This window comes from Daucus carota, chromosome 1, assembly GCF_001625215.2.
Source record: "Daucus carota subsp. sativus chromosome 1, DH1 v3.0, whole genome shotgun sequence".
Taxonomy (NCBI): Eukaryota; Viridiplantae; Streptophyta; class Magnoliopsida; order Apiales; family Apiaceae; genus Daucus; species Daucus carota.
Window position 1 is genome coordinate 30530472 of NC_030381.2, and position 26146 is coordinate 30556617.

The window sequence follows — 26146 nt, forward strand, 5'->3', positions numbered from 1 at the left end:
ACAAATTGAGAATAGGACATAATCATATGAGTAATAAAATAAAGATTAATGAATAATTAATTGGATAATTATGTAAATAATTTGATTAAAAGTCAGTTTAGTGAACTATGGAACATTAATTAATGATTAATTAGATTGAGCGGGATTAATTGGATGATTATGTAAATAATTGTATCAAAAATCAATTCAGTGAACTACGAAACATGGATTAAGTGGTGATTAATTATGATTATTCATTGATTTTTTAAACAGAGATTTTGACTATGAAAATGTAATATAAGTAAATGTTAATAAATTTACTTATAAAAATATGACGAGTATTAGTATGTAAAAAATTAATTATAGTTTTTTATTAAGAAAGTATAAACATACTCTTATATATATTCTATTTATAATAATAAAATTTCGACTTGTTTGTAATTCGCACCCTTTTGGTTCTAACTAATTGCACTTTACGCCTAAAAAGTTTAAGGATATACATTTTGCATTTTGCAATCCTTATTTATTAAACCCGTCACATTTAAAACCCTTTCCATTATGTTTTACTGTTAACGTTAAATAATTTAAGGGCAAAACTGTCCAAGAATATTTTTTGTTTTAGTACTCTTCATTCTTGTAGCTAATCTTCTCTTATCAATATACAATTAAAATCAGAGGGTCTTTTGTCACAGATTCAAAACTCAGTTCCACAAATTTCATCCGGACCTCGCACAAGACTACTTCCTATCGTGTATTATATTTTCAATTGCGTTCAATCTATGCTAGTAAAATCCAGTAAAATGAGCATAAAAAACAAGATTTTAGAGTTTCTGTTGTTTTTCATGCTGAAGGAGATACATACAAGCATGATATATATATGTACAAACTGATACATAGCCGTTGAAATATTTTTGGACAATTTTGCCCTTGCATTATTTCACGTTAACAGCAAAAGATAATAAAGAGGGTGCTAAATGTGATAGATTTAAATAAATAAGGGTTGCAAAATGTATATTCTTAAAGTTTTAGGTGCAAAGTACAATTAGCTAAAATCAAAGGAGTGCGAATTATAATTAAGTCTAAAATTTTATGTTCCTACTAGTTAGGCGACGAATTCTCCATTCCTTTGTACCTTTCATTTAGATACTAATAGTTAGGCAACGAATCCTCCAGGGTTTTCACATCGAGAATTTTTTGCAGATGTTAAAGCGTCCAACTCATAATTGGCGAATTCGTAGGTTCAATTTTCCGGTGGATGCACGTCAATGAGACCCTCGAACTTTTCTATATTAAAAAAATGTGATACAAGTATTTTTGTCAATCACGAAATTTTATTTTATTGATATATAAACAAAAATGTTATTGCACTTTGATAAAGGTTAAATACAAAATCTCATTTTACTTGAAATAATGAATTATATATAATTCTAAAATTTACTCTTTTAAAAAGAAAGTAGGAAAACCATTTCTGGTAATATATCTTTTTTTCAAATTAACAGTGTTACAGAAATCGGGAATTGGACCTAATCAGTTGAGCTACCGATTCAAAGATTATTCAGAAATCGGGGATTAATTGGAGTGAAAATCGGGTTTATTTTAATATTAAAATATTATTTAATATTTAGTTATTATTATATTAGCTATTTAGTAACTAATATATTTACTATATTCATAAACTCAATAATTATTCATATTTAAAGTAATATAGTATTTTAATTTCAATAATTTATCACACATACTTCGATTAAGAAATATATATAAGGATTAATCGGATTTCAAAAATCGGATCAGTGGCTGACCTTGCAGGGGATTAATCGGTTAAATCGGAGATTTTTAGAACACTGCAAATTAACATCAAATCTTCTGTCAAAATAATAAAATAAAAAAATTAACATAAAATCTTATTAATTTATAAGAAAACGAAATCAAAAAGCGTTTCCAACTATTGACGAAGCTGATAACAAACAATGAATGTGAAACATCTGATGGGCTACCTTATTCATTTTCTTTTCACAAAACTAATCGATAAACACTTGGTTTGCTCTCAGAAGATTGCCTATTTTAAGTTTGAATGCCTATTTGCTTTGTTAGAGCATGCACATACTTAACAGGGAGTCCCATCTATAATTACTAATTGATGCATCTCTACCATGGTCTAGAGGAGACTAGATGCTTGATAAAAGTTCTGCTAGAGATTTTGCATGGTGGGTTTTAACGATTTATGGGAAAGGATGATAGACATTAGTCAACTGGGAGTTTCCAAGAATTGAGCCTGATGATGATATGATGCTTGTGGTGCTCTCATCATGTGAATTATAAAGCAGCATTTTAATATTGTAAGAGAGTTTCATGATAGTTGGTCATGTTTAAGGTGATTGTAGCATAGACATTTAACTTTTCTATATTGTGTGCAAGCCTTGAAGTTTATCTGCGTGATCGTGACTCGGAGCTTTTTAGGTTTTGAACCTGAACTATAAAGTTTTGCACAACAGGAACATTGTGTGAAGGTTTGCTAGGAAGAGCTCTTTGCAATACAATTGATGACGTATGCCGGTTCTTGCAGATGTTGGATGGTTTTGTGGAGCCAAATGAATTCCCTTTCTAGTGGTCTTGTTGGCTTTTCGCGGAATGTTCGTGGAAGAGGTTCACAAATTATGACTCGATTAAGCATGGAACTTAGTAGTTTTTCAAAGTCTGAGTATTGTTGCTGCATTGTTGGACCTCTTGGGCAGGACTTGTTTGATGAAAAGAGATTATGTGATTCTGGGGGGCCTTCACTCACACATTTGCATGCCTAGTTCATTAATATTGAAATGGGAGAAAAGCTGGTTTAGAACTGCCCAGATGGAGATGGAGGATTAGGAAAAACTAGCGGATAAGGTTCCAGGTTGCAGTTCAGTGAGATTTATGGACACACTTATGAGTTCGTTGTTAGTGATAAGTCACAGTCTCAGGGCATCTAGAGCTTGTTGGATTTGTAAATTATGAGGCCTGTAAGTCAGTCCTATACTTTAAGCTATTACATACTGAACTATTTTATTTGATTTATTTGATAAACAGCATGTTATATTTATTTCTCTGTTGTCAACGATTCAGAGTCACAGTAGATCAGCAACTTGATATGTAAGATAAAAGCATACCTTCAACATGTGTGGTGGAAGACAAAGTATGCATATTTATAAACCATATGTGGCATATCTTGATTTTGCAGATAAAAAGGGCATACAATTGAATGCCAGTAAGCTCTTTGAATTGAATATAATGTATCCTTTATGTTATGTCAGTCTCTGCTGACTTTGTTAATATCTATAAGAAAAGCAACAAAGCACATACCTAGGGAAGAAAACAATTAAATGATTTTGCAGCTGTAGGTGAGGCATTGGGAATCATTTAATCCACTTTCTACATGATTGTAATATTAGCAATTTGAAACACCAAACTAATATGGCTACATAGAAAAACTTGTTATCATATGTATCCCAAAAGGAAGTATATATTACTAGTTATCTCAGTCAACTAAAATATATAAGACAGACACAGAGAATAGTAGCAGTAAGATCTGTTATGCCCTGAAGATGTTTTTAAATAGATAGTTATATCTGTTTTGGTTGAAATTGCTTTTCAGAATAATTAGACCAAGTAAAATAGGTTTTAAAAGAAGTAGGCCCAGTAAAATAGGTTTTAATAACAATGTTTCGGCTTTAATACTATAGTATAGAATAATCATCTACAATAGAAAAGCTTGAATGAAATTTCATAGAAGTTCCAAGGCTGTATAATGTGATTTTTATATTTGAAGCTACTAGGAAAATTTTAAGTATTACAATAAATCTGCGATGTGGTATATATAATATTACTGTCATTAGTATTTGATAAAACAAAAGCAAAAATATCTTATCCAATTCAAACATGGGAGATATAATTATCGGTAATGATTGACTTTTTGTTTTTCTAACTTATTAATTATAACAGTTAAAAGGTTTTTTTGCTTTCCTTGTATCTGGAGCTTTTGCTTTCCATTACAAAGGAACCTATGATTTTTCATTATATCTGGAGCTTTGGATCATTGAGGGTTGTTCATGTTGTTCGGTCTTCGTTTTTACACGATCCATAATGTTATTCATGTTATTCAGCCTTTGTCTTCCCATTCAGATGATCGAGAAGGTTCATCATAGTGAGGTCGCTAAAGGCATCAATGGCCTCGATAGATTCATCCTCCGTCAAGCTCGCGGCAGTTCTACTGAGGTCTGCATTTCTTTTTAATTTTTTAATTAATTTTTTTGGTTGATTGTTTTGATGGGTTGGTTATGCCTCTGCTTTGATTTGTGTTGTTTGGGTTCAAATGCGGGCCAGAATTTTTCTATATAAATCTAAACTCTGCAACTCTCGTAGAACTTGTCTGTTTATGTTAGCATTGTGCAGCTTGGTTTGACCTGGTCAGGTGTTCATTAATCAATTGCGCCAAAGGGCTGCAGAGATAATTTATAGTTGTGTTCATCACAGATTGCAAGTGTTTATTAATACGTCCATTTCTTGCCTATGTCACTTCTTGGAAGAATGCCTATGGAGAGGAGTAGCTTCTTCTCAGTAGTAAGGTACCATGTGCTTCATTGCGATTGATGATACAAAATTGTAATATATAAATACTTCTTTCAGTAGGCTGTGCATACTTGGAATACGACTGAATTGTTATCAGTTCAATCAGCAAAAATAAAATTGTTTTCATGTCCCTTCAAGTAGCCTGAAAATTTCCATGTTGGCCAGTTGGTCCTTTCCATTCCAAAGTGCCAGCAATTGTTATATGTTATCAAGGCCCCTTTCCCTGGATATACACCCAACACGTGACCTAAATTTATTTCTTAATTATTTTATATGAATGATTAGAGTCTGAAAATTATTCTGATATATAGTTGTTTTCATTTCTAGACTACACCCTATAGGATTGGCAGTTCCTATCTACTTCCCCATCTATAAATTAGTTGTAATTTTTTAAATAAGTGTAATCTGCTGACATGTATGTCATGTTATTTGCCTCATGAAATGAACAGATAAAAGAAGTTCAACTTGAACTTATAGGGCATTATGAAAGTGAAACTGCTGTATCAAGGCTTGCTGCTGCACATTCTATTCCATACTAGACAATTACTCAATTCAGATCCCGATATATATATTTGTCGCGTGTTGAAATCCTCTTCGAGTTTTGTATCCCAAATGAAGTTACAGCCTGATGGAGATATGTTGCGGCCTTAATTGAAGCAATGAACACGGTTGTAGAAGTTGCCACTTCCCTCAAAACATAAAGTAAGATATCATGCATAATTTTTCCACTTAAACCAATATATGGAGCAACTGATATAACTCTTTTGAGTTGTGATCAGAAGCCAGATCTTCGCTCATCAGGATATGACCCTAGACCATCTTTCAGCCAAGATCAGCTGGGGCAAGCTCCATGTCATAAGGGTGTAACAACTATTTTACCAGTTGCAAGGAAGCTCCACATAATTAGGGTGTTACATCAAGAAACTCAGGGGACAGCATCAAAAGTTAGCAGGCACAGTTGGATGAGCAAAGATAATTGTACCTAAGTAACCATAATACAGGTTGCGACGCTCTGGGGGACGAGTGGACTAAATTCCCAATTACGCCAACCTGGGCAAATAATTCAGAGGACATTTCAAGTTGCAGATGAGGTGAAGCTATCAATATTTTTCTTCATTCACATAATTTCTATTTTTTCTGCTTCCCAATATTTATATTCTTAATATTTATATTATTTATTTATACACATTAATTTTAGCTATTCGTAGAGTTACTAGGCTGGGAATTTCAGAGATCTGTGCAATTACACCTGTTCCGGTAACTGAAGACCTATCAACTGCTCAACAAAGGTCCTGTATATCATCTCGCTCCGGTAACTTGGCTGTGATTTTGTGTTCAGAAAGAAGAATGCCTGTTTTGCGTTTCCTCTTTGGCCATATTGTATTGATTCTTATTTTTTAATGTATGTGTGTGTATGAGTGTTTTTTTTTTGAAACATAGTTGTGGCTAAAACTATTCGGAGCCTTCATATTTTGATGCAGGAATGGCATATTCTTATTTTTCAAACATGGTTGATCACAAGACTAGAACATCAGGGTGCGTGTTTGTAGGAGGTGGGAGTCATAAGCACGAAAAGATGGCAACTTAATAAGTCTAGGTATAATAATTGACAAGAAATTTAGTACTTTCCTCTCCTTTTTTAGGTTTTTCCTGCTAACTCTGTTCCTTTTGCTTTGTCTCAATCTGTAGTTTAAACATTTTCAATGATAGCATTAATATTAATATACTATTCGTTCAAGGCAGATCGTGGTAACCATGAAAACATATATTTAGAAATGCGATTTGCATATTTTTGTTGTTGCATGTGAGGGTTGGTCTCCGTTTGATCCGAATACAAGCTTCTCGCAATGTTTCCTTGATGAATTTGATGGTGAAGGAACATTATTACTTTTAGCTTCTGGTTGGTGATGTTTGAGCAAGGAAGAAGAAGCTGCTACAATTGATTTGGTCGAAGGTTTCCCATCCAAGCGTCTTGATGAACCAGTGAAAGCATTGAACTTGGGAACTTTGTTTGCCGTCTCTTCCTCAGCTGAAGAGTATATCAGTAAACCAGATTTCACCAACTCATAGTGTAGTATAAATTAAAAGAAGCTCAGTACTTGGACAAAATGCGTAGAGTAGAAAGAAAGATAGAGAACATAGGTCTTTTGGTGGTCTCTTTTGGAAATACTAGCTCACTGGCTGTGTTTAATATAACATGGTTGATTATGTCTCAAATAAATTAATTGTAATATTTGGTTGTTGCAGGGCTCATATAAAACATATTTTAGTAGCTGTCTCAACGATTAACTAGAGAAACTATTTGCAGCCGATTTTTAAAATATTCTATATTCTATATTTTTCTCACTCGCGCGAAGCGCGATGTTTCCACTAGTTTTATTATAACTGAGCACAGAAAATGAAATAAATATAAATACTACACCTTGAAATAAAATTAGATTCCCCAAACAGTCCCTTAATTGGTCGATAAAAACTAGGAAAGCTTACACTTCTCCGTATGAATACCACCCCGTTTTCCCTAAATTATCGAAGCTCCATTTTCGGCATTCACACAGATCTCTCATTCTTTCTTTTGTGAAGATTGTTTTTAGTTCAATTAATCTTTTCTAGGTATAAATAGTAACAAATTTAGCATATATGTATGTGTCTGCGCGGCATCCTTTTAGGGTTTATCCATCATTTTTAATTATTCATGATAACATTGTTTCGTTCGCTTGTTTAACTGTTTGATTGAGCACATTTCTTTTCATTGTTTACCATTTAAGCTTTAACTTATCTGCAGCAGTTTTAATAGATTTAAGTGACACTCATTTATCTTTGATGTTCTTCAAGATATGTTTTTGGGGCTACTCTTACTTAAAATTGATTGTTTGGGTGTGATTGGTTTCTGTTAGGTTCTTTCTGGTACTGAAATGGGGGAATCTAAGTCTAAGATTGGGGATTCAACACTCTCCCGCCATAAGGCTACAACAATCCAGTTTGACCTGACGAAACCACTATCGCTTTCTGGGCCAAGCAATGCTGATATCCGAAGAAATGCCATGTTGCACAAGGTATATATATTTAGGTTTTGAAGTTCATAGTTAACTATCTGGTTGCTAACAGTGGTGTTGTAAATTATGGAAGTTCTTGATTACTTCGGGGGTGTACGAGAGCCTAGAAGAAACGGAAAGGAGAGAAGAGGTTCTTGCACAAATCAGACAGGTAAGTTTAGTACTTACTCTTACATCTGAGAGGATATTATGTTTCCATTACGTTTCCTGATGCTTTATTTTATGCCAAGTTGTCTTTGGATTTACTTATTATAAGAAGAATCACATCTTCCATACCTTTACTCCGCAAGATTAAAATTGCAGTAGAAAATAGATAAGCATCTGTTTCCACCTCACTTAATGAGGTTGTAAGTGATGTATTCAAAGTGGTTATAGTGCTATCTAAATGTTCTTGTTCTTCTTCATTTTGTATTGCAGCCACAAATGGCACTTTTTAACTCTGTCAATGCAATGCTTTTTGACCAACCTTAATTCCTGTGCTATATATGGGCACTACTTCAAATTTCTCAGCATTGAGTGCAAGTAACTAAGTATTAACTTTCTTTTATGTGTTGAAGGTTCTCTTAGTCAGATTTCTATTTTTATAAAAGAGAACTCAGTAAAACAGGTGCTCAAAAATGCTTTTTCAGTACTCGGGGCATCAGGCTTATCAGTGCTCTTTGAATGAAAAAAATTAATCTGTTGGTGTTTTATTAAAGTAAATAGGGTCTCATTAAGTGAGACTATTAAGTTACATTAACACACACCCACTGTATTTTTTTCTTGAAATTCATTGTGTGTGTGCGTGTGTTTTTTGCATAACTATAGCATATATATGTTTTGACATGATATATATGCCTAATTAATAAATGGGAGCTGGTCCCTGGCATATGTATGCCAGGGAGAGTTTACGCGGCACACAGCTTTACGGCCGTTGGATGCATATCCAGCGGCCAGGATTATAACCTAGCGTCCAGCGCTTTTTTAGCGCTGGACAGGTTCCGTCCAGCGCTTTTTTACCGCTGGACGGGGTCTTTTCCCCCGTCCAGCGATAAAAAAGCGCTGGACATATTAAAATTTTGTTTTAATCCTGGCCGCTGGATATGCATCCAACGGCCAGCAAACTGATTGTTGGTTAACAGCTCCCTGGCATACGTATGCCAGGGACCTGGACCCTTAATAAATAATCAGTGTGTAATTTTACATTAAAGTACACATGTTTTGTCCTTTTGTTATAAAATGAAAAATTTAAAGACCTCTATTCAACCTTCTGACCCTGCCACTAAACAAACTTAATACCCTTATTGTTATTGTTGAGCAAAGTACCTTAGCTCATGTCTGCCACTGAGTTTCACAAAGAAATACAAATTCAGTCCCTTGTGGTATGTTATATCTTAAAAAAAATGAACAGTATGTGGTTCCCAAGGCCACAACAACAATTTGAACCAATAATATTCATGATTGGAGGTGGGTCAGGACTTTGGAACCCATGTTATACTCATTTTCTGGAAACCTGAAAAATTCCCGTCCATATCCGCGTTAATATCTGCAATCAGCCATCACATCCTTTCCTTCCTTGTTTCTCCTTTATCTGTATTCACATACTAATAACATTATTGAATTGATGGCATGGATTTCACAAACTTTTCTCAAATTTCAACCATCCAAATCATTTAAGAAGAATACTTGTCCCTTAACCATATCAGTTTCACTTTCCTAATTGTCCTCATTAACTAACATTCCTATCCATCTCTCCCTACCCACCTTAATTTACCCCTGTGATGCTGACCAGTTGGTGGATCCATCTGGCTTTATAAAATTTGGTAGAATCTCGTGTGAACATTTCCTCATCTACTCTCCATAAGTTCGATCTCCCACCTCGCTGATCACGTATGACACTATCTATGTTACTCGGACTCGGGTACGGAGTGTCGGACACGACACATATCCGAGTGCTGCACTTTGGAACTTTGAAAATAGGGGACACGCGGACACTATCCTATTTTTGGACATGGGCATGGGAGACATCATAGTATACTAATAAAAAAGTATGGTAAGTTAGACAGATTTAACAAAAAGTAACAATAAAACTCAAATTAGACATGATTTTGTACGGGATTTGCAAATTAAGCATCTTCTGTACTTTATCCTAATCTTACTCTTTTTTTTTCCTTACATATTTCTTTTGAATTGTAAGTTTCACTCATATTTAATTTTTAAATTGGTCAAAGTGTCACATTTTAGTCAAGGAATCCGACACGAAATATGTGTCATGTCCGAGTATCCAAGTGTCCGTCACGGGTACAACCTAAATAGAAGAGTCCGAGTAACAAAGGACACTATCCAAGTGCCAAACTATACCATAGATGAAGCAAGAAATAGGCCAATCTTTATGTTTAAAATTAACTGACAACTACTCCCTGTCGTTCTTAAGTTACATTTTCCATTTTGATGATAAGATAATTGATTTTGACTGTTAATGGCACCCAAAGAAACTCATGTCAAACTCTATGGAAAATTATTAGGGTCAGAGGTAACAAGCTCATCCATATACTTATCGACCTCCATGACAACCTCTCGAACTTAAATCATAAATTTGAATCTACATATGCAATTCATGCATGTTCATATTCACACAACACATCTCCTTGGTTTTAATTTCTCAAATAGTACTTTATTGAATATCTAGGACTGTTTTCAATGACTCAAGTGATATTAGATTCATGTTACATTATAAATATTAGAAGATGCTTATTTTCTAAACATACATCCCTTTTCCTTATTTCACAAGTTGACCACAAGAACCTTTTCCACCAGGCACCACTGAGTAATGAGTATCAAACCCATCTTCATGGACTACCTCTTTATACTCCACTCCACTAATCTCCTCCCCCCTAGTTGATGTATCTATAAGTTCTTGATTAATTTACAAATCATCCAAACTAACACTATATAAAGATAAACAAAAAGAATGAGAGACTAATCCTGAAACAGTCAAGCCTAGACTGGGCTTTAATAGGACCATTTCCAAAAATGAGTCCTTTTGACTATCAAGCCTAGACTGGGCTTCTAATAGGACCATTTCCGTAGCGGTCTTTTCACCAAAATTTCCAGGCTAGGCCTTATTGTGAGAATATGAAAAAAATTGTAAACGAACAAAAGGTGACAGGGGAAGGGTCTTGGCAATAAACATAAACAAAATAAAATACGGTAGTGGTAGCTATCTGATCATGATCCATATTACCAGTTAGACATAATTGATGAAAATTATTTTATCCTCCAGGGTTAGATTTTGAGTCAAATGTTTTATCACTTATATCTAAATGTATCTCACAGAAAAAGTAAATTATGCAGTAGGTGTTTATACGCCATTGCTCTTAGTGTGACTTGTGGCCATATTGTTTGTAGGTTTATATCTATGTGAAGAAAGATGTGATATGAACTCATATATATAATTATAATCATCCGGGTGGGCTTTATATAAGCCAGGAACACAACTGAAATAGCCTATCTTTCTAAAAAACTACTACCATTCAAAATTAATGAAATCTAATCCTAATCTAATTTAACCAAATATTTGGTCAACAAAAACCAACCAATTATTAAAACAAATCTAAATTTAAAAATTAAAGCATAATTTTAACACTCCTCCTTGCTTTATTATTTTAATCGGTCATTAAAACAAAATTTCGTCATTCTCATGTTCTTGGATGGTAGCCTCTTTTGCCTTCTCATGCTCTTGGAATATTATTTTCTTCTTACACTTCCAAATATATTCATGCACATACTCCTCATTAGTTCCTCCCTTCGCTTTTCATGAATGTGATTTTGTGCTTTAGTTTCTGGTTATGATTTTTGTTTATGGCTTCTCAGCCATGGCATGCTGTGATATTATGGTTATGGTTATGTATGACTTCTCAATTATGACATGTAATTTTAGAGTTATGATTGTGTATGACTTCTCTGTGATTTTATGGTTATAGTTATTGGTTATGGGTCTTGAAGGTGTTTCACGAGTTCCTTAAGAAGAGAGCTCTTGATACCATTTGTTGGTTTATTTCTCTGTGAAAAGTAATGTAATGTGAATTGATATATATCATAATCATTTGGGTGAGATTTAAATAAGTAGGAACATAACTGATATAGCCTACATTCCTCAAAAACTGCTACTACTCAAAATTAATTCAAATCTAATCCTAATCTAATTTAACTAAAAATTTGGTCAGCACCAACTAATTATTAAAATAAATCTAAATTTAAAAATCAAATCTTGATTCTAACATTGTTGTATTTTTTTTTAAATGTATTGTAGATTGCAAAAGATTGTGTGAAGCAAGTTACCTCTGAAAAAGGATACTCGAGTAAATGGGTTAAAAATGCGAATGTCGTGATATTTCCTTATGGTTCCTATCGCCTTGGGGTAAGAAATTGATTATTACTATCACATGAATAGGTGGAGATTTGTTATTTGTTCTGGTTATGATATTTTAATTTGTTTAATAATCTAATTGTGTTAATCTGCAATTCATGCTGATTCTCACAATACATATTGTAAGGGATTTTGTCCCAATCTGATTAGTTTTCATTTTATATGGATCTGGAGTTTCTGGACAGAACGACAACACTTGGTTTAAAGAACACTGATAACTATAACACTTTGACACGATATGAATTGGGATGGTAAAGACATAGTAGCCATTCAATTCATGGGATTTCAGTCCAGTTTATGGTAATAAGAATGACATTCTGATGCATTTTTATTCGTATTAACTTGGTTAAAAAAGCCATGATCCAAACAACCCCGTAATGTCTCATCTAATTATGTAATGTCAGAACTAGGAAAGTGAAAAGAGGATTTGTTGGACAGTTTGTGGCTCCTATGAATTTTAGTTGTCACTTGTTGTGTCTAAGGGATTGGCTAACCAATAATTTAGATGTAAAATGCAGAACAATAGTTCCCGGTTCCTAGAGTGAGGGAATAAAAGAGTTATCCGCAACCCTGCTAAAAGCATGGGTGTGCTTAATAGGAAATCAAAAGCAAAAAAGTTTATCAACGACTATATAAAACCATGCAAATAAATTTTCTTTTTCATAGTTCAAAATGGATGTATATGACCCTAGATGTCAAGTAGGTAGAAATCTGTTCAGAAGATCCATTTGTACGATGATGAACAAGTCCTGCGACAAATACTTTTGCAATCTTTTCGTAAACATGAAACAATTTCCATTATACCCATTTCAAAGTAGTTACTGCATATCTAATGCAAATATCTATTATAGATTTATATAGAAGTTCTTATAACTGTCATCCTATTATCCATATACAAATCATTTATACTTCTTTAGTTATATAAATATAATTTGGTAACAATCTTCTTTTGATTTAATAAAGAAGGTTTTCTTTTATCTTACCCTTTGTCTTCTAAACTTGAACCATCGTAATGATAAATTGTAGTCTCAAAAATATCGATTTAGTGTGTATAATACTTCTATGCTTATGAGCCATTTATTGGTCCGAAAACATTAAATTTGCACATAATTGTTGAAAATAATACTTATGCAATATTTTCAATACTTATCCAAAATGTGATACTATTTATTTATTATTCTTTTTGACGGGGAACCATTAGAAGTAAAATCCAGGGGTGGACCACCCAACTAGACTAATACCACATAAATTGAGTGCTTTTTTGTGTAATCATTATTTTATTTTGTTAGTCACTAGTATTTATTACAAATAACAAAGGCATACATGTCACTTGGTCATGTGGTCATAGTTCATTTACGGTTGGAAATGAACAGAGTTGTTCATGAATAAAACTCAAGTTTGACTCGTTTAACTGAGTTAAGTGTTGTTCCTTTATTGGAAAAACCCAATCTTGTACATGAATTTTGTTTCTTAGTAAAGAAATCCCAGTCGAGCATTTTGCCTTGTTCGGCTCAAACTCGGCTCGTTTAGATTGGGATTTGCTCAAACTCGGCTCGACTTGTCTGGCTTGATTTGACTTGGATAAATTTTTTATTATATAAATAATGCAATATTATCGATAATTTAAATTTTCAAAAATGAAAATTTCAAGCCACTATAATTAAAATTTGAAATGCATGACTTAATTAAATTACTACCTCCGTCCCATTCTATATGAATGGGTTTGACTTTCACGGAGATTAAGAAAAAGTAGTAAATGTAGTTGAAAAGTGGGTAAAATGGTGGGACCTATTAATATTTAATAATAGATTTGGGATAGTGGAGAAAAGTAGTGGGTGTAATAGTGTTTATTTAATAATAAGAGAGTATAAAATATAGAGTTAGTGGGTGTAATAGTAAAAAGTAGTGTTCAAAAATAGTAAGTATTCTAGGTTCATTCTTTTTGGGACGTCCCAAAAAGGAAATGAGGTCACATAAAATGGGACGGAGGGGGTAATAAGTTATAAAATTGATTAAAAGGAAAAACATAATGCACTTGAAGTAATATAACACTAATTCAGTTCACTTGTCTTTCTCAATAATATTAAGATAATATATTTATGTTCTTAAAATTTGACATGAACGATTGAAATGATATAAAATAAAAGAACATGCTAGGGAAGTGTAAGTGTATGATTTTAAAAGCCTCTCCAGCAGGATCCTAACTCATTAGCTACATATATGAAAAAATAGATCCTAGCGACTTAGGACATGAATAATTAATGTCATCTCCAATAATGTCAGTAGTACTCATTCCTTACTTATTTAAAGTCTTTTCGACACTAAAAGTACAACTTGCAAGTTTTTTGTAATATTTTATAATAAAATATCAGTTTAGGGAACCTTAGGAGTTGAGAGTGATTCCTTAAAAATAAGGAATGAAATAAAGTTATATAAAGGATTAACCAGGACATTGTTGGATCACTTTTTTTTTTCCACTTATTCCTTAGCATGAATAACTAATTTGTTGGAGTTGCCGTAAAATAGTTAGATACTAGGATTTTATTTGGACATAAAGTGTAAGATTATAAATAATATTTTACGAATAATGGTTATTTGAGTAAAAAACATATACCAACTATTTGTGGAAAACTCAACTCCATTTGAACTTGGCCTAAGTCTAGCTCGACTCAAATTGTTCGTGAGCAAACGAGACTCGTGTTTAGCTTGTTTTTCATCGAGACGATCATGAAAATTAATTTTTGTTCGTTTAGAAAACTCAGATTAGATTGTCTCGTAATATGCCTTTATTCGCACACATTCTGTTAATTCATAATTCTTGGGGTCAAATCTAACCAAATCGAATTCACAGACCAAACCAATGGCAAATAAATAAGTACAAATAAACTACAGTTTGAAAGGGCCTAATTATATGGTTTAGAGATGTTAGAGAGGTCCTTAGCACACTTTCTTCTTAAGTACTCCCTCCGTCCCACTCATTAGTCATTTCTATACAATTTTTTGTATTGCTTGGCACACATTTCAATGCTTCTATAAAGCATATTTCTATAACTTATTTTTTAAAATTTTTGTTTCTGACAAAAAATTTAAACATTGAATTTTCATCTATAAGAAAAAGAATATAAAAGAATTTATAGAACTGTATCTTATAAGAGTCTTGAAATGCGTGCCAAACAATTATAAGTCCGAGTGGAACAAAGCGAGTAGTTTTTACTTTGAAGATTCAAATTTTACCCTTTTTTCTGCATGTTATCTTTTGTAGGGTCATGAAAAATTTATAGGAGATCATTGATCATTGTTATTCTCTTCATCATTATTGGAGGATGTAATGCCCCGATTTTGAATTGAAAAGAGCATTCTTCCCTAGGGAAGAGCATCTGTATTGGATAATAATATTTCAATATAATAATCAACCCGCTTGATAGAAACACCATGCACATTAGCAATAACAACATCAGAAACAACATTATTGAGACTGTAGGGGAGGGGGCATATTGCTAAAGCATAAAGGCAGCCAATCAGTAGATGTTCAAAAGTTTGGCAACAAGGTGGGTAAGAATCATCACTATAAACATGTACCATTAAGTGATCTGGTCTAGGTTAGTTGGCTTGAAGTTCAATACAAAATCTAGTAGATGTAGATTCATTTAGGATGATTGGTTTGGTTAAACTATCTAAAACCAACCCCTTTTATCAGTAAGAATGTGGTAAGTTAGCAAGTTGAGCACAAACACACAAGGATAAACTTCATGAATTCAATTCCCAAGTCCTCATATTATAATGTAAGAACATAAAATTCCTAAAAATAATAGAACAAGTCAACATGTACTCTTTTAATCCAATTTCTTCAAGAAAATAACTTAACATACCAGAAATTTGGCTTTCCTAACTAGTGCAACTATCATTCAATTTTTTCTAGCTTTCTTAAAAAAATTTGGATTTGGACATGGCTTAACAAAAGAGGTGCCAATGTCATATATAACTCCAACTCTTTTGTTTAGGTAGCCATACCCATGTCTAACACTTGGACACAACATTTTCTTGTCGGATTCTTGACTGATATGCGGATACTTTTACCAACCGAAAGACCACATATAAGTTGAATATACAATGCAAACCAAAGAAAAGCAAAAATAAAAATACAAGAAGTGAAGATCCTTAATTTGCAAAATTCCTTACAAAATTGTGTCCTAGTACTCTTGTCCAAAAATAGGATAGTATCATGTCTCCCAAATTTTTAGATTTTTCGAGTCCAACACTTGAATATGTCTTGTGTCCGATACTTCGTACCCTGAGTCAAAGTAACATAGCCGACGTGCCATTGATACATCATTTAGAGGAATATGATTATGCGAAATTTTGTTACCAAGTGTAATCCTCTACCACACTTGCTTCCTTTCTTTCGAAGCTAAGTTCAATAAAACTCACAAAACTCACAGAAAGTCAAAGTTGCTAGCCAGAGAAGTTTAAAAAGTAGTAGAACCTTGTGGTAATTGATCAGGAGTCAAGGTCCCGAAAGGAGATAAGTCATTGGTAATTTTAGTTCACTTAGAAGTTTGAAGCAACAATGGGTTCTTTTAAATTAGGATTTTTGGGGGCAGCAATTTGTAAAGATTTGGTAGCTTTTTACTCGAACTCTGCTAGGACTGTCGTGTATGGATACCGTGAGTGTCGGACTCAGCAACACATTAGAAATGTGCATGTCTAACATAGGTGTTCAAATGCAAGTGTCCATGTCCAAGTGTTAAGTGTCTGACATGAGTAATTGAGGTAAAATGAAGAGTCCGAGTAACCTAGTTTGGTAGTAAAAGTGTCAACTAGGTTAATAGTTTTAGGATCAATATTGAGGGATTGGATATTAGTGTTTAAGTTGATATGGGTAAATTAGTGGTGGTTTTAAGTTCCTATTTGTTTTGGATTTTTTTCTCTAGAAGGGGACTAGGTCAATGGTTGTTGGAAGCTAAAATATGGAATTTTGTACGAGAGCAAGATCTGTAATAGTTAATCGAAAGCATAGCTTTCATATAATCATCCACTGTTGAGAAGATGAAGGGTTAGAAGAGAGTCTAGCGGAGAGAGTTTATAGAAGTAGTTTCCATCATTAGCGCTCAAGAGTCAAATTATATATAGTGTCTCGAAATTATGCACCTATTGTTTTCTTAAATTCTCAAGGCATGTTTATAATTATATATGTTCATTTCTTAAATAGTTGATCGACTTGTTTTACAATACATTTATGGGGTCGCGTTCAAGAGAGAATCAGTCCTTAAGATAGAACCATAGAACCACTAAGGTTCTGCTTTCTAAATAGATTTTTAGGATCTAAATCTAAATACATGTTTTTGTCATGTTTTTTCCATCGTTGTGTGTGTTCAAAAATAATTTTAAAAATATAATACATAGATATTGACATTTTTTTGCATGTGAAGTTCTGCTGCAGATGCCTAATTAATACTTAAGTTCTGCTGCAGAACCCTACCTAATACTAGAAATAAGGTAAGGGTTCTATGGTTCTGTCTCTAATGGTTCTCTCTTGAACATGACCCTACATTTATGATGTATGATCATAATATAGGTCAATTAACTGGAGGTGAATCTGTTTAGCTGACATTATTTCCCAATCCAGAAACTAAGCAACTGATGCTTGAAATTGATGTAGTATATCAATGTTCAACTTTTATCTTCTTCTTCTTCTGTGATGCCAATATTTTGGTAACATACTTGCTGAAACAATATGTTTATATGAAATTAGGTACATGGTCCTGGAGCTGACATAGACACCTTGTGTGTCGGGCCTTATAATGTGAGACTACAGGTGAAATATAAATTTCCTTAAGTAGTGTATAAATATGACAAGTACTTTAACATCGTGTTAAATTAATTTGGTTGTTTGTGTTCTTTTCTCTACAGGAATTTTTTTCCTACTTGCATAAAATATTGGCAAAAATGGATGAAGTTACAAATCTGCAAACTATTTTGGATTCTTATGTCCCAGTATTGAAATTCAAGTTCCAAGGAATTTTGATTGATCTCGTTTATGCTCCTATATATTTTCGGATTGTTCCAAATGTAAGTGTCAGGACAACCTTTTAATCTAAACTTATTTTCTTAGTTTATTGGTATATCTAGTGACAAAAAAAATATAATCCATCATTTAAACCGTTCAGTCTTATTCTAATGAAGACTATGTGATTTGCCCTTCATTTGGTGTCTCAAGAGTAGCACTGAACAATGATCCTTGTAATAAGTCAAGTCTATCTTTAGTACTCATGGACCAAGCCTTCTTAATTACACTTTAGTGCTAGAAAGGTGCTTGCATCTTTGTAAGCAAGTACCCCCAATTAATGTCATATATATACAGTTGATTTAGCTAACATGTTTGTAATAAATGATGATATAGATAATCAAATTATTATGACACAAATGATTAGCACACTCACTTCGTCTTCTAAAGGATGTTGTGAGTGAAAATGTGCAATTATTGCAAAAATTATTATAATCAAACAATAGAAATAGATAAGAGTTGAAATATAATCTTAATTTACTATGTTGCACCATATTTGTGTATGCCATTATATGCCTTTTCTCACGGTCAGTGAAATCTTATTAGGAATATTCTTTTGAATTAGGGTCTAAACAAGTTGAATACCTTCCAACACCATGGTGTCATAATTTTAAAGATTACATTTTGAGACAAGTTTGAAAAATGAGATAAATTCGATAATCAAATAAAAGTTGAATGCTTATGTAATCAATTTTATAATTGCAACATAAGAGTCTCTATCGAACAAGTAGACAAGTAGTATATTTTTTTGTTATAGATATGTGATTAAATTATCACTAAATTACCACTTAAGGCGAAACTTACACCGCGCACATGAATGAAGTTCTCAAGATTTTTTCTTCTAACTTCATGTTTTGTACTTGAACCAGTATCAATACGCTTCTATTACTACGGTCCTCTTAAATCTCAACTAGCCATATATATTACTTACCATATTTCCATGTAGAATGTAGAATCATAAACTGTTAGGGATAAAAATACGAGAATCTAACTTCAAATGCAAAGCACGCATAAAAAAAATATATGACGCGGAAAATCCATGCCCCAACTTGTATTATTAATCAAAACCTGATAATACAATCAATCAAACTTGGATACTCAAGCCTAACAACATTCAAGCATCCGCTCGCAAGCGATACCTAAGTCTACATCTTGAGCACACGTAACAAACACAATATGACTATGTATATAGCCATCTCAAACTTAGCTAAATCATAATCTAATTCTGAAATACCTAACTCCAATTAGAATTCATTCTGAAATCTAATTCAAATCAGAATCCAATTCATACTGGGTTAATACCCAACAATCTTTCCCATTTTTTGTCACCAAAATATACATTTTATAATAATCGTCTAAACATACAATTATCATCCATATATGTTTTGTAGCACCCTAACTCATGCTACCATTGTAATGGGTCAATACCTAACAATCCTCCCCTTATCAATAGTCAATTCCAACACACAAACGTCCATCCGCCAGTGCCTTCCCTCAAACAAGAATCTCCCCATCTCGTTCTTCCGAACTCTGAGTATCGCTAAATTCTGCTTAGTGACCTCCATACCACCATTCTTTATCCTAATAACATATCCATCTACAAAATCACGTGCATCAACCACGAGTGCCTAATAAGTCCTACTCTTACTTAGTTGACATGCAGTTATCTAGCTCTGAGCCTTCTTCGCCTTGTCTAGGTCTGGGCTAAGAACTTTCTGCTAGCTGTTTACCAGAGTTAAAGCCAACTCTTCAGTATATCTATATAAATGTCACTATGACCTGACAGTATTGCGTATTTGCTTCAATAGTGACATCTAGTGAATTCCTTAACTCTTAGGTTATGTTTCATTGCGAGGACTATAATCCTTTCACTATACATCATCACACTCATTTAACCTCATTTAAATCCCTTGAACTAATCACTTTAAATTAAAAAAAAAAAAAAAATCCCTTGGCACTAATCTAATCAAGTTTTGTCACTCATGATTTCATTTTAGGGGAATACGTAATACTCTCTCACCCAGGTAAGAAATTCCACGTTAATGAACTAAAAAAATAATTGCAATGTAGTCCATGGTGCAGAAAACAGTGAAATTTACTGTATATAATTTACTAGTCCAGGATTTTAATCTCTTTAAATAAAATCACGATGGAACATAAATTTCAAAGTTTTAGAGCTTTTCACTAGGATAAGTGATTCACTTAGGTCATGTTACTTCACTAACTCAAAGAGTATTTGTGTAGCTAATGGTTCCATGTTCTTATTATCACCAACGATCCTCTCTCTGCAGACCATCTGTTTCCTCATCTCTGCAGATCATCTAATTACTACATTAATGTCATATTTTTAATAATGAGCATACAATCATTCAATCGATATTTCCAAGCATCTTGACGCAGTCTAGTTCCTACATATCCCTGTTAGATAACTTCTATTAATATTTTGTAGGACATGATAACTAATTTTTTATGATAGATATATAGCAAAAATTATATGACCAATACTATCGAGTAATTTAAGTATGTGTTCCTGCTGATTTCGTGTAATTGATCTTATGGCATGTTTGGGGACATGGATTTCATTTGAAATTCTGGATTTCGTCAAATGACATTTTTGGATATACAAATAAATTTGGATTTGGATTACAAAAAAAAATCCAAGACATTCAAATACTCATATAAACATGAGAACTTGCAATTATAACACAAATCATATTCTTTGAAATCTAGCATTTGAGATGAATTTATAAGCTCTCAAACACAACCTTATTGTATTCGACCTTTTTAAGTTCTTGCTAGAATTTTCTGTTCTTCCTCCTCCTAATCAATATATTTGTCCCTCTATTCTGTTCCCCAGGCACATCTTAATTTTTTCTTGTTCGATAGACAAGATTTTTTTTTTTTTTTTAAATAATAATTTTACATGGATTAGTGGTGCTGAGTAATGTCGTAAAGATTTTGCCCTCTTAGAAAATTACAACCTATACTTTGACCGCAGTGGGTCGTACTGCTCGGAAAAGCTGCTAGAGATCTTGTTTAAATTGATGCTGAGAATTTATATTAGGTATTTAAACCAGCTAGATGATTTAAAAGCCTAGTAACTAAAGAATTTTGTTGATAATATGATTGCTAATTAGCTTTCTACCCTATAAAAGTTAATGTATCACCCAATTAGTAGTTTAGTGCACTGTTCATGCATATGCTTAATAATGTTCCCATGACTGTCAGTATTGCGGTGCTTGTTCAGTTTATTTATTCTTGAAAGTGTTATACTATGCAAATCAGAATCAACACACACACACACACACACACACACACACACACACACTAAGAAGAAGGCCTTCGGTTTCGTTTCCACTTTTAAATGTCCTCTTGAGTTCTATCACGGTGTATTATATTCGTACACCATATATTACGGTACACAAAAACTTTAAAGTGGCATTTATATGTAAACAGGGGTAGTATTTGGAAAGCCAATGATACAGACATTTTCTTTATTGATTGCACAAATTTCTAAGTTGTTTTCTTGATTGTTGGAAGCAGGACTTGGACCTCTCACACAATTCTGTGTTAGGTTACGTTGACAAGAAAGCTGTACCAAGTCTTAATGGATACCGGGTTGCTAATAAAATTCTTGAGCTTGTTCCAAATGTGGAGGTGGATATAGTGATTCAGCTTATTCTTTACCTCAATATTTTCATCAATACCTCTGACTAAAATTTAAATTATTTACATGCAGAACTTTCGGACAACCCTCAGATGTTTGAAGTTATGGGGTAATAGACGTGGTCTCTATTCAAATGTGAGATACTATCTTTCAGTTAAATGTTGTTTAAGTCGCTTAGTTCACTGATTGCATGTTGACATTTTCAATTGTATGCACCTTGTGTGTAGGTTACTGGATTTTTAGGCGGCATAAATTGGGCTATCTTAGTTGCTCGGGTTTGCCAGCTTTATCCTAATGCAAATCCTAGTATGCTTGTTTGCCGTTTTTTCAGAGTTTATACAGAATGGAAATGGCCAAACCCCGTGATGTTATGCCCGCTCGTAGAGAGCAACAGACGTCGATTTCATGTGTGGGATCCTCGGAAATATTTAAAAGACCGAACCAGTGTTATGCCAATCATAACCCCTGTATATCCTTCAACGAATTCTAGTTATAACGTTTCAACTACTACGCTGAATATCATAAAGGACCAATTTGAATTTGGGAAAAAGATGTGTGAGGTAAAACATAGATAGAAAATTTTCACAATGGCACTCCCTCGCCCCTCTCTCCGAGATTAAGCTTCTTTTGCTTTATTTAATATTGTAGCCTTTGCTTTTCTTACCAGCAAATTGAGCTCAGGAATGGTCAATGGGACTCTTTATTTGAATTCTATCCGTTCTTTGAGGCATACCCATGCTATCTGCTGATTAATGTTTCTGCCTCGGATGAGGAAGATCTTTTAGATTGGAAAGGTTTCGTGAAATCTCGGCTCATGAAACTTACTTTGAAGGTTAATATTTTACTTTATTTACGTAAATCAGTAGTATCTCCAGCTCAGCTATTCCATGTTTCTTTTCTTTCCTTGTGTTCTTTTGTAGATAGAACGTGCTCATGAGAAGTTACAGTGTCATCCTTGTACAAATGCTTATACGGACGAATCTATATCACCTGCACGACATTGTGCATTTTTCATGGGGCTTAAGAGAAAAAAAGAAGAAACAACTGAAGAGGTCCATATGCAAACAAATGAAGAGGTCAATGTGCTTGCAACTGGTGCTCAGTTTGCTGATGAGGTAAAGGGTAGATACCCAAACTGGAAACAGACGATGGATATAAACTTGAATCTTGTTCGCAGGGAGGAAATGCCATCATATGTTTTTCGCCAACAATCTGTGCTCTGAAAGGTTGAAATGCAAATGGCGGAGGCCGTAAGTGATATGGAAACTGAAATCCTGGATGCAGTGGGAACCGGATATTTTAAGAGGCTTCATTGATAAGCTATAAGTGTCCTTTTATAAAATTGAGTAACGAACAACTTAAGTGCCTAACTTATACATTGAGGAAAACTATAGTTAAATGTTTGAAGATACATGCTTAGCTTTAAACAGTTGTCTAAATTAACTAATGTCACAAAATAAAGCCTTGTCTCATGTAATGGAACATGTTTCCAAGTATTATTATTTGCATGATGATTAATTTGATATGTTGACTTGAGTGCATGCATGGAGATCATTAATCAGTTTCAGAAAGTAAAATTTAGAGTAAAACATCCGCTGGAACTTAAACATTAAGTAAAATTGAATGAATGTGCAACAATGAAGAGGAAACAACAATTTAGAAATCCAATACAGTAGAAGCGAGCTTTGATATATGAGAATCTCATAATCATTAATCTATCTTTCGTTGTGTGGCAAAACAACATGGCAGATACATTTGTTTAAATAATTTACTTGGGATTACTTGATTTGGATAATTAATAACCATCAGGAGTTGGTGGAGAAGTTTAGTAGTAGTCTGGAGTGCTTGATGGAGATGGAGCCGGGGATGGTGACAAGTTGAAGACATACTCAGGTGCTAGTGATGGTGATGGTATTGGTGAAGATTCGTAGATGTAAGGTGGAGGAGACGCAGATGGTGAAGATTCGTAGATGTAAGGTGGAAGAGACGGAGAAGGTGAGGGTGATGATTTATAAAAGTAGGGAGGAGGTGGTGGAGATTTGTAGATATAAGGAGGTGGAGGAGACGGTGATGGTGGGGGTGGTGATTTATAAATGTAAGGAGGGGGTGGGGATGGGGATGGAGGTGGTGGAGATTTGTAGATATAAGGTGGTGGAGGAGAAGGGGATGGTGGTGGTGGTGATTTATAAATATATGGAGGAGGTGGTGATGGGGATGGAGGCGGTGGAGGAGAAGGAGATGGTGGTGGGGGCGATTTATAAATATATGGAGGAGGGGGTGACGGGGATGGAGGAGGTGGTGATTTGTAGATGTATGGAGGAGGTGGGGATGAGGATGGTGGTGGTGGAGATTTGTAGATATAAGGTGGTGGGGGAGAGGGGGATGGTGGTGGTGGGGATTTATAAATGTATGGAGGAGGTGGTGAAGGGGAAGGAGGAGGTGGGGACTTGTAAATGTATGGTGGGGGTGGTGACGGGGATGGAGGTGGAGGAGATTTGTAAATATAAGGAGGCGGAGGGGAGGGTGATGGTGGTGGTGGTGATTTATAAATATATGGAGGTGGTGGTGATGGTGATGGCGGTGGTGGTGGTGAAGGGGATGGTGGTGGCGGTGATTTATAAATGTATGGAGGAGGTGGTGACAGGGAAGGAGGAGGTGGTGAGAGGGAAGGAGGAGGTGGGGACTTATAAATGTATGGTGGAGGTGGTGACGGGGACGGAGGTGGAGGAGATTTATAAACATAAGGAGGCGGAGGGGAGGGGGATGGTGGTGGTGGTGATTTATAAATATATGGAGGAGGTGGTGAGGGTGATGGTGGTGGTGGTGATTTATATTTATACGGAGGTGGTGGTGATTTATATGAATAGTGTTTCGGTGGTGGTGGAGGAGATTTATAAATGTACCGAGGTGAGGGTGAAGTGTATCCATACCGTTTTGGTGGTGGAGACGCATAAACGGAGTACCAACTGTCGTGGGCACTTACACTAGCCGCCACCACACATATAGCCGAGACATATAACAGGCAAGCCAAAAACTTGGCCATTTCTAGTCCTAGAACTTCAACTCTTCAAGTATGATATATAGTATATATATGAACTGTCAGCCTTCTATATGTATTAGTAAGATTACTTCATACTGTGAAGTGTGAATGCTACATTAGATGTAATAGCCAGACTTTATATACTGATCATTTCATGGGTACTTGACTATGATGTTTGGGATAATCTGGCTGCACTCCTTTGTACATACTGCATGAACTAGTCAAAATATATTTATACATTCCAGGCTGCCAGTACATTCCCAGACCTTTTCACAAATCTCTTCTCCTGAAGAGGACAAAAAACCTGCAAAATGCATTTATGAATGAACCAAAAAACTATAGACCTGATAATTAAGTGCCAAATGCCAATGTTGGACCAAGTTGAAATATATTCAAGAATCTGATATCTGCGTGACTTTTATTGAATTGCAGTATATAGGAAGATAGAATGAGTTTAATTTTTTTGTTTGGAGCATCAGTGCCACTGAGACATCAGAGGACAAGTACATACATACAAGCTAGAGACTGAGCAGGTTTTCTGAATGTTGAATTGAGTCTGGTTTTACTTAATTTCTTGACCGTACTACTCGTCAGAGCATCTCCGATGGTTGGCACCCTTCAAAGGGTGCCAATTTTGACACATAACTCAAAATATTATTTTTTATATTCACATTCTTCCAAATCATCAATGGTTGGCGCTGCAAGACCCAAGTTGCCAACTTTATTAATAGAGAAATAATTTTTTTTTTGCTAAATGAGAAATAATTTTTTATGTATTATTGGGACCACAAATCTATATTTTATGTATTATTGCGACCACAAATGAAATTGGCACCCTACTTTATGGGTTGCCAACTTTTGGTACCCAAAACCAACTCACTTGGCACCCCAATAGCACTCTAAGTCTCCAACATCTCTAATAACGGTGCCAACGAGAGTGCCGGTCCATGTCATGCCACATGGTATTGACACCTTCCACCGAGATGCTCCTAAAAATCTAGATTGGTCTCGCTCATAATCTTATCCCGAATTTTACAAGACCAAACTAGTTATTTATTTATACTATATTTTTACATTGGTTAATCAGATTATGCAAATGATAATGTAATTAATGTATAACAAGAAAAAAATCATGAGTACAATTTTATATATTTTTTACTTGGAAAATACCTATTCACTCTCAAAAAACTTAATATTATCATTAACTACGTATTGTCAATATATATTTTTTCAAATTTTATTATTCAGAATTTTCAAATAACAAGTTTTAAATATTCTTAACAAGTAATTGTTGAAATTATAATTTCGATTTTTGTCGAAATGATAAGTTTGACAA

The 26146-nt window shown here is 34.2% G+C and overlaps 2 protein-coding genes across 20 annotated transcripts; one reads left to right on the forward strand and one right to left on the reverse strand.

Moving 5' to 3' along the window:
* The first annotated feature begins 1910 nt into the window (after positions 1 to 1910).
* LOC108227127 (nuclear poly(A) polymerase 2) lies at positions 1911 to 23311 on the forward strand. 19 transcript variants are annotated; one of them, XM_064079485.1, is made up of 17 exons: positions 1911 to 2972; positions 4132 to 4224; positions 4483 to 4574; positions 5028 to 5280; positions 5358 to 5669; positions 5777 to 5890; positions 6060 to 6175; positions 7473 to 7631; positions 7705 to 7782; positions 11923 to 12030; positions 17792 to 17854; positions 17950 to 18108; positions 21647 to 21760; positions 21843 to 21905; positions 21998 to 22330; positions 22438 to 22602; positions 22691 to 23311. In XM_064079485.1, exons 8-17 carry the CDS (start codon positions 7491 to 7493, stop codon positions 22991 to 22993), a joined length of 1527 nt encoding a protein of 508 aa, XP_063935555.1. In that variant the 5' UTR covers positions 1911 to 2972; positions 4132 to 4224; positions 4483 to 4574; positions 5028 to 5280; positions 5358 to 5669; positions 5777 to 5890; positions 6060 to 6175; positions 7473 to 7490; the 3' UTR covers positions 22994 to 23311. The 19 variants fall into 19 exon arrangements, with proteins under 19 accessions (XP_063935555.1, XP_063935556.1, XP_063935558.1 ...); XM_064079486.1 differs by having other exon boundaries at positions 5777 to 5867; XM_064079488.1 differs by having other exon boundaries at positions 5787 to 5890.
* A 55-nt stretch (positions 23312 to 23366) lies between these two features.
* Positions 23367 to 24934, reverse strand: LOC108220798 (extensin-2). The gene has a single exon (XM_017394662.2). The coding sequence runs from the start codon at positions 24811 to 24813 to the stop codon at positions 23596 to 23598; it is 1218 nt and encodes a 405-aa protein (XP_017250151.1). The 5' UTR covers positions 24814 to 24934; the 3' UTR covers positions 23367 to 23595.
* Positions 24935 to 26146: the final 1212 nt, after the last annotated feature.

Coding starts and splice junctions, on each gene's coding strand:
- LOC108227127 (XM_064079465.1), top strand. CDS start 7,491: ATGGGGGAATCTAAGTCTAAGATTGGGGATTCAACACTCTCCCGCCAT. Junction 7,783..11,922: donor TTCTTGCACAAATCAGACAG/GTAAGTTTAGTA, acceptor AATGTATTGTAG/ATTGCAAAAGATTGTGTGAA. Junction 21,906..21,997: donor GACGTGGTCTCTATTCAAAT/GTGAGATACTAT, acceptor CCTTGTGTGTAG/GTTACTGGATTTTTAGGCGG.
- LOC108220798 (XM_017394662.2), bottom strand. CDS start 24,813: ATGGCCAAGTTTTTGGCTTGCCTGTTATATGTCTCGGCTATATGTGTG.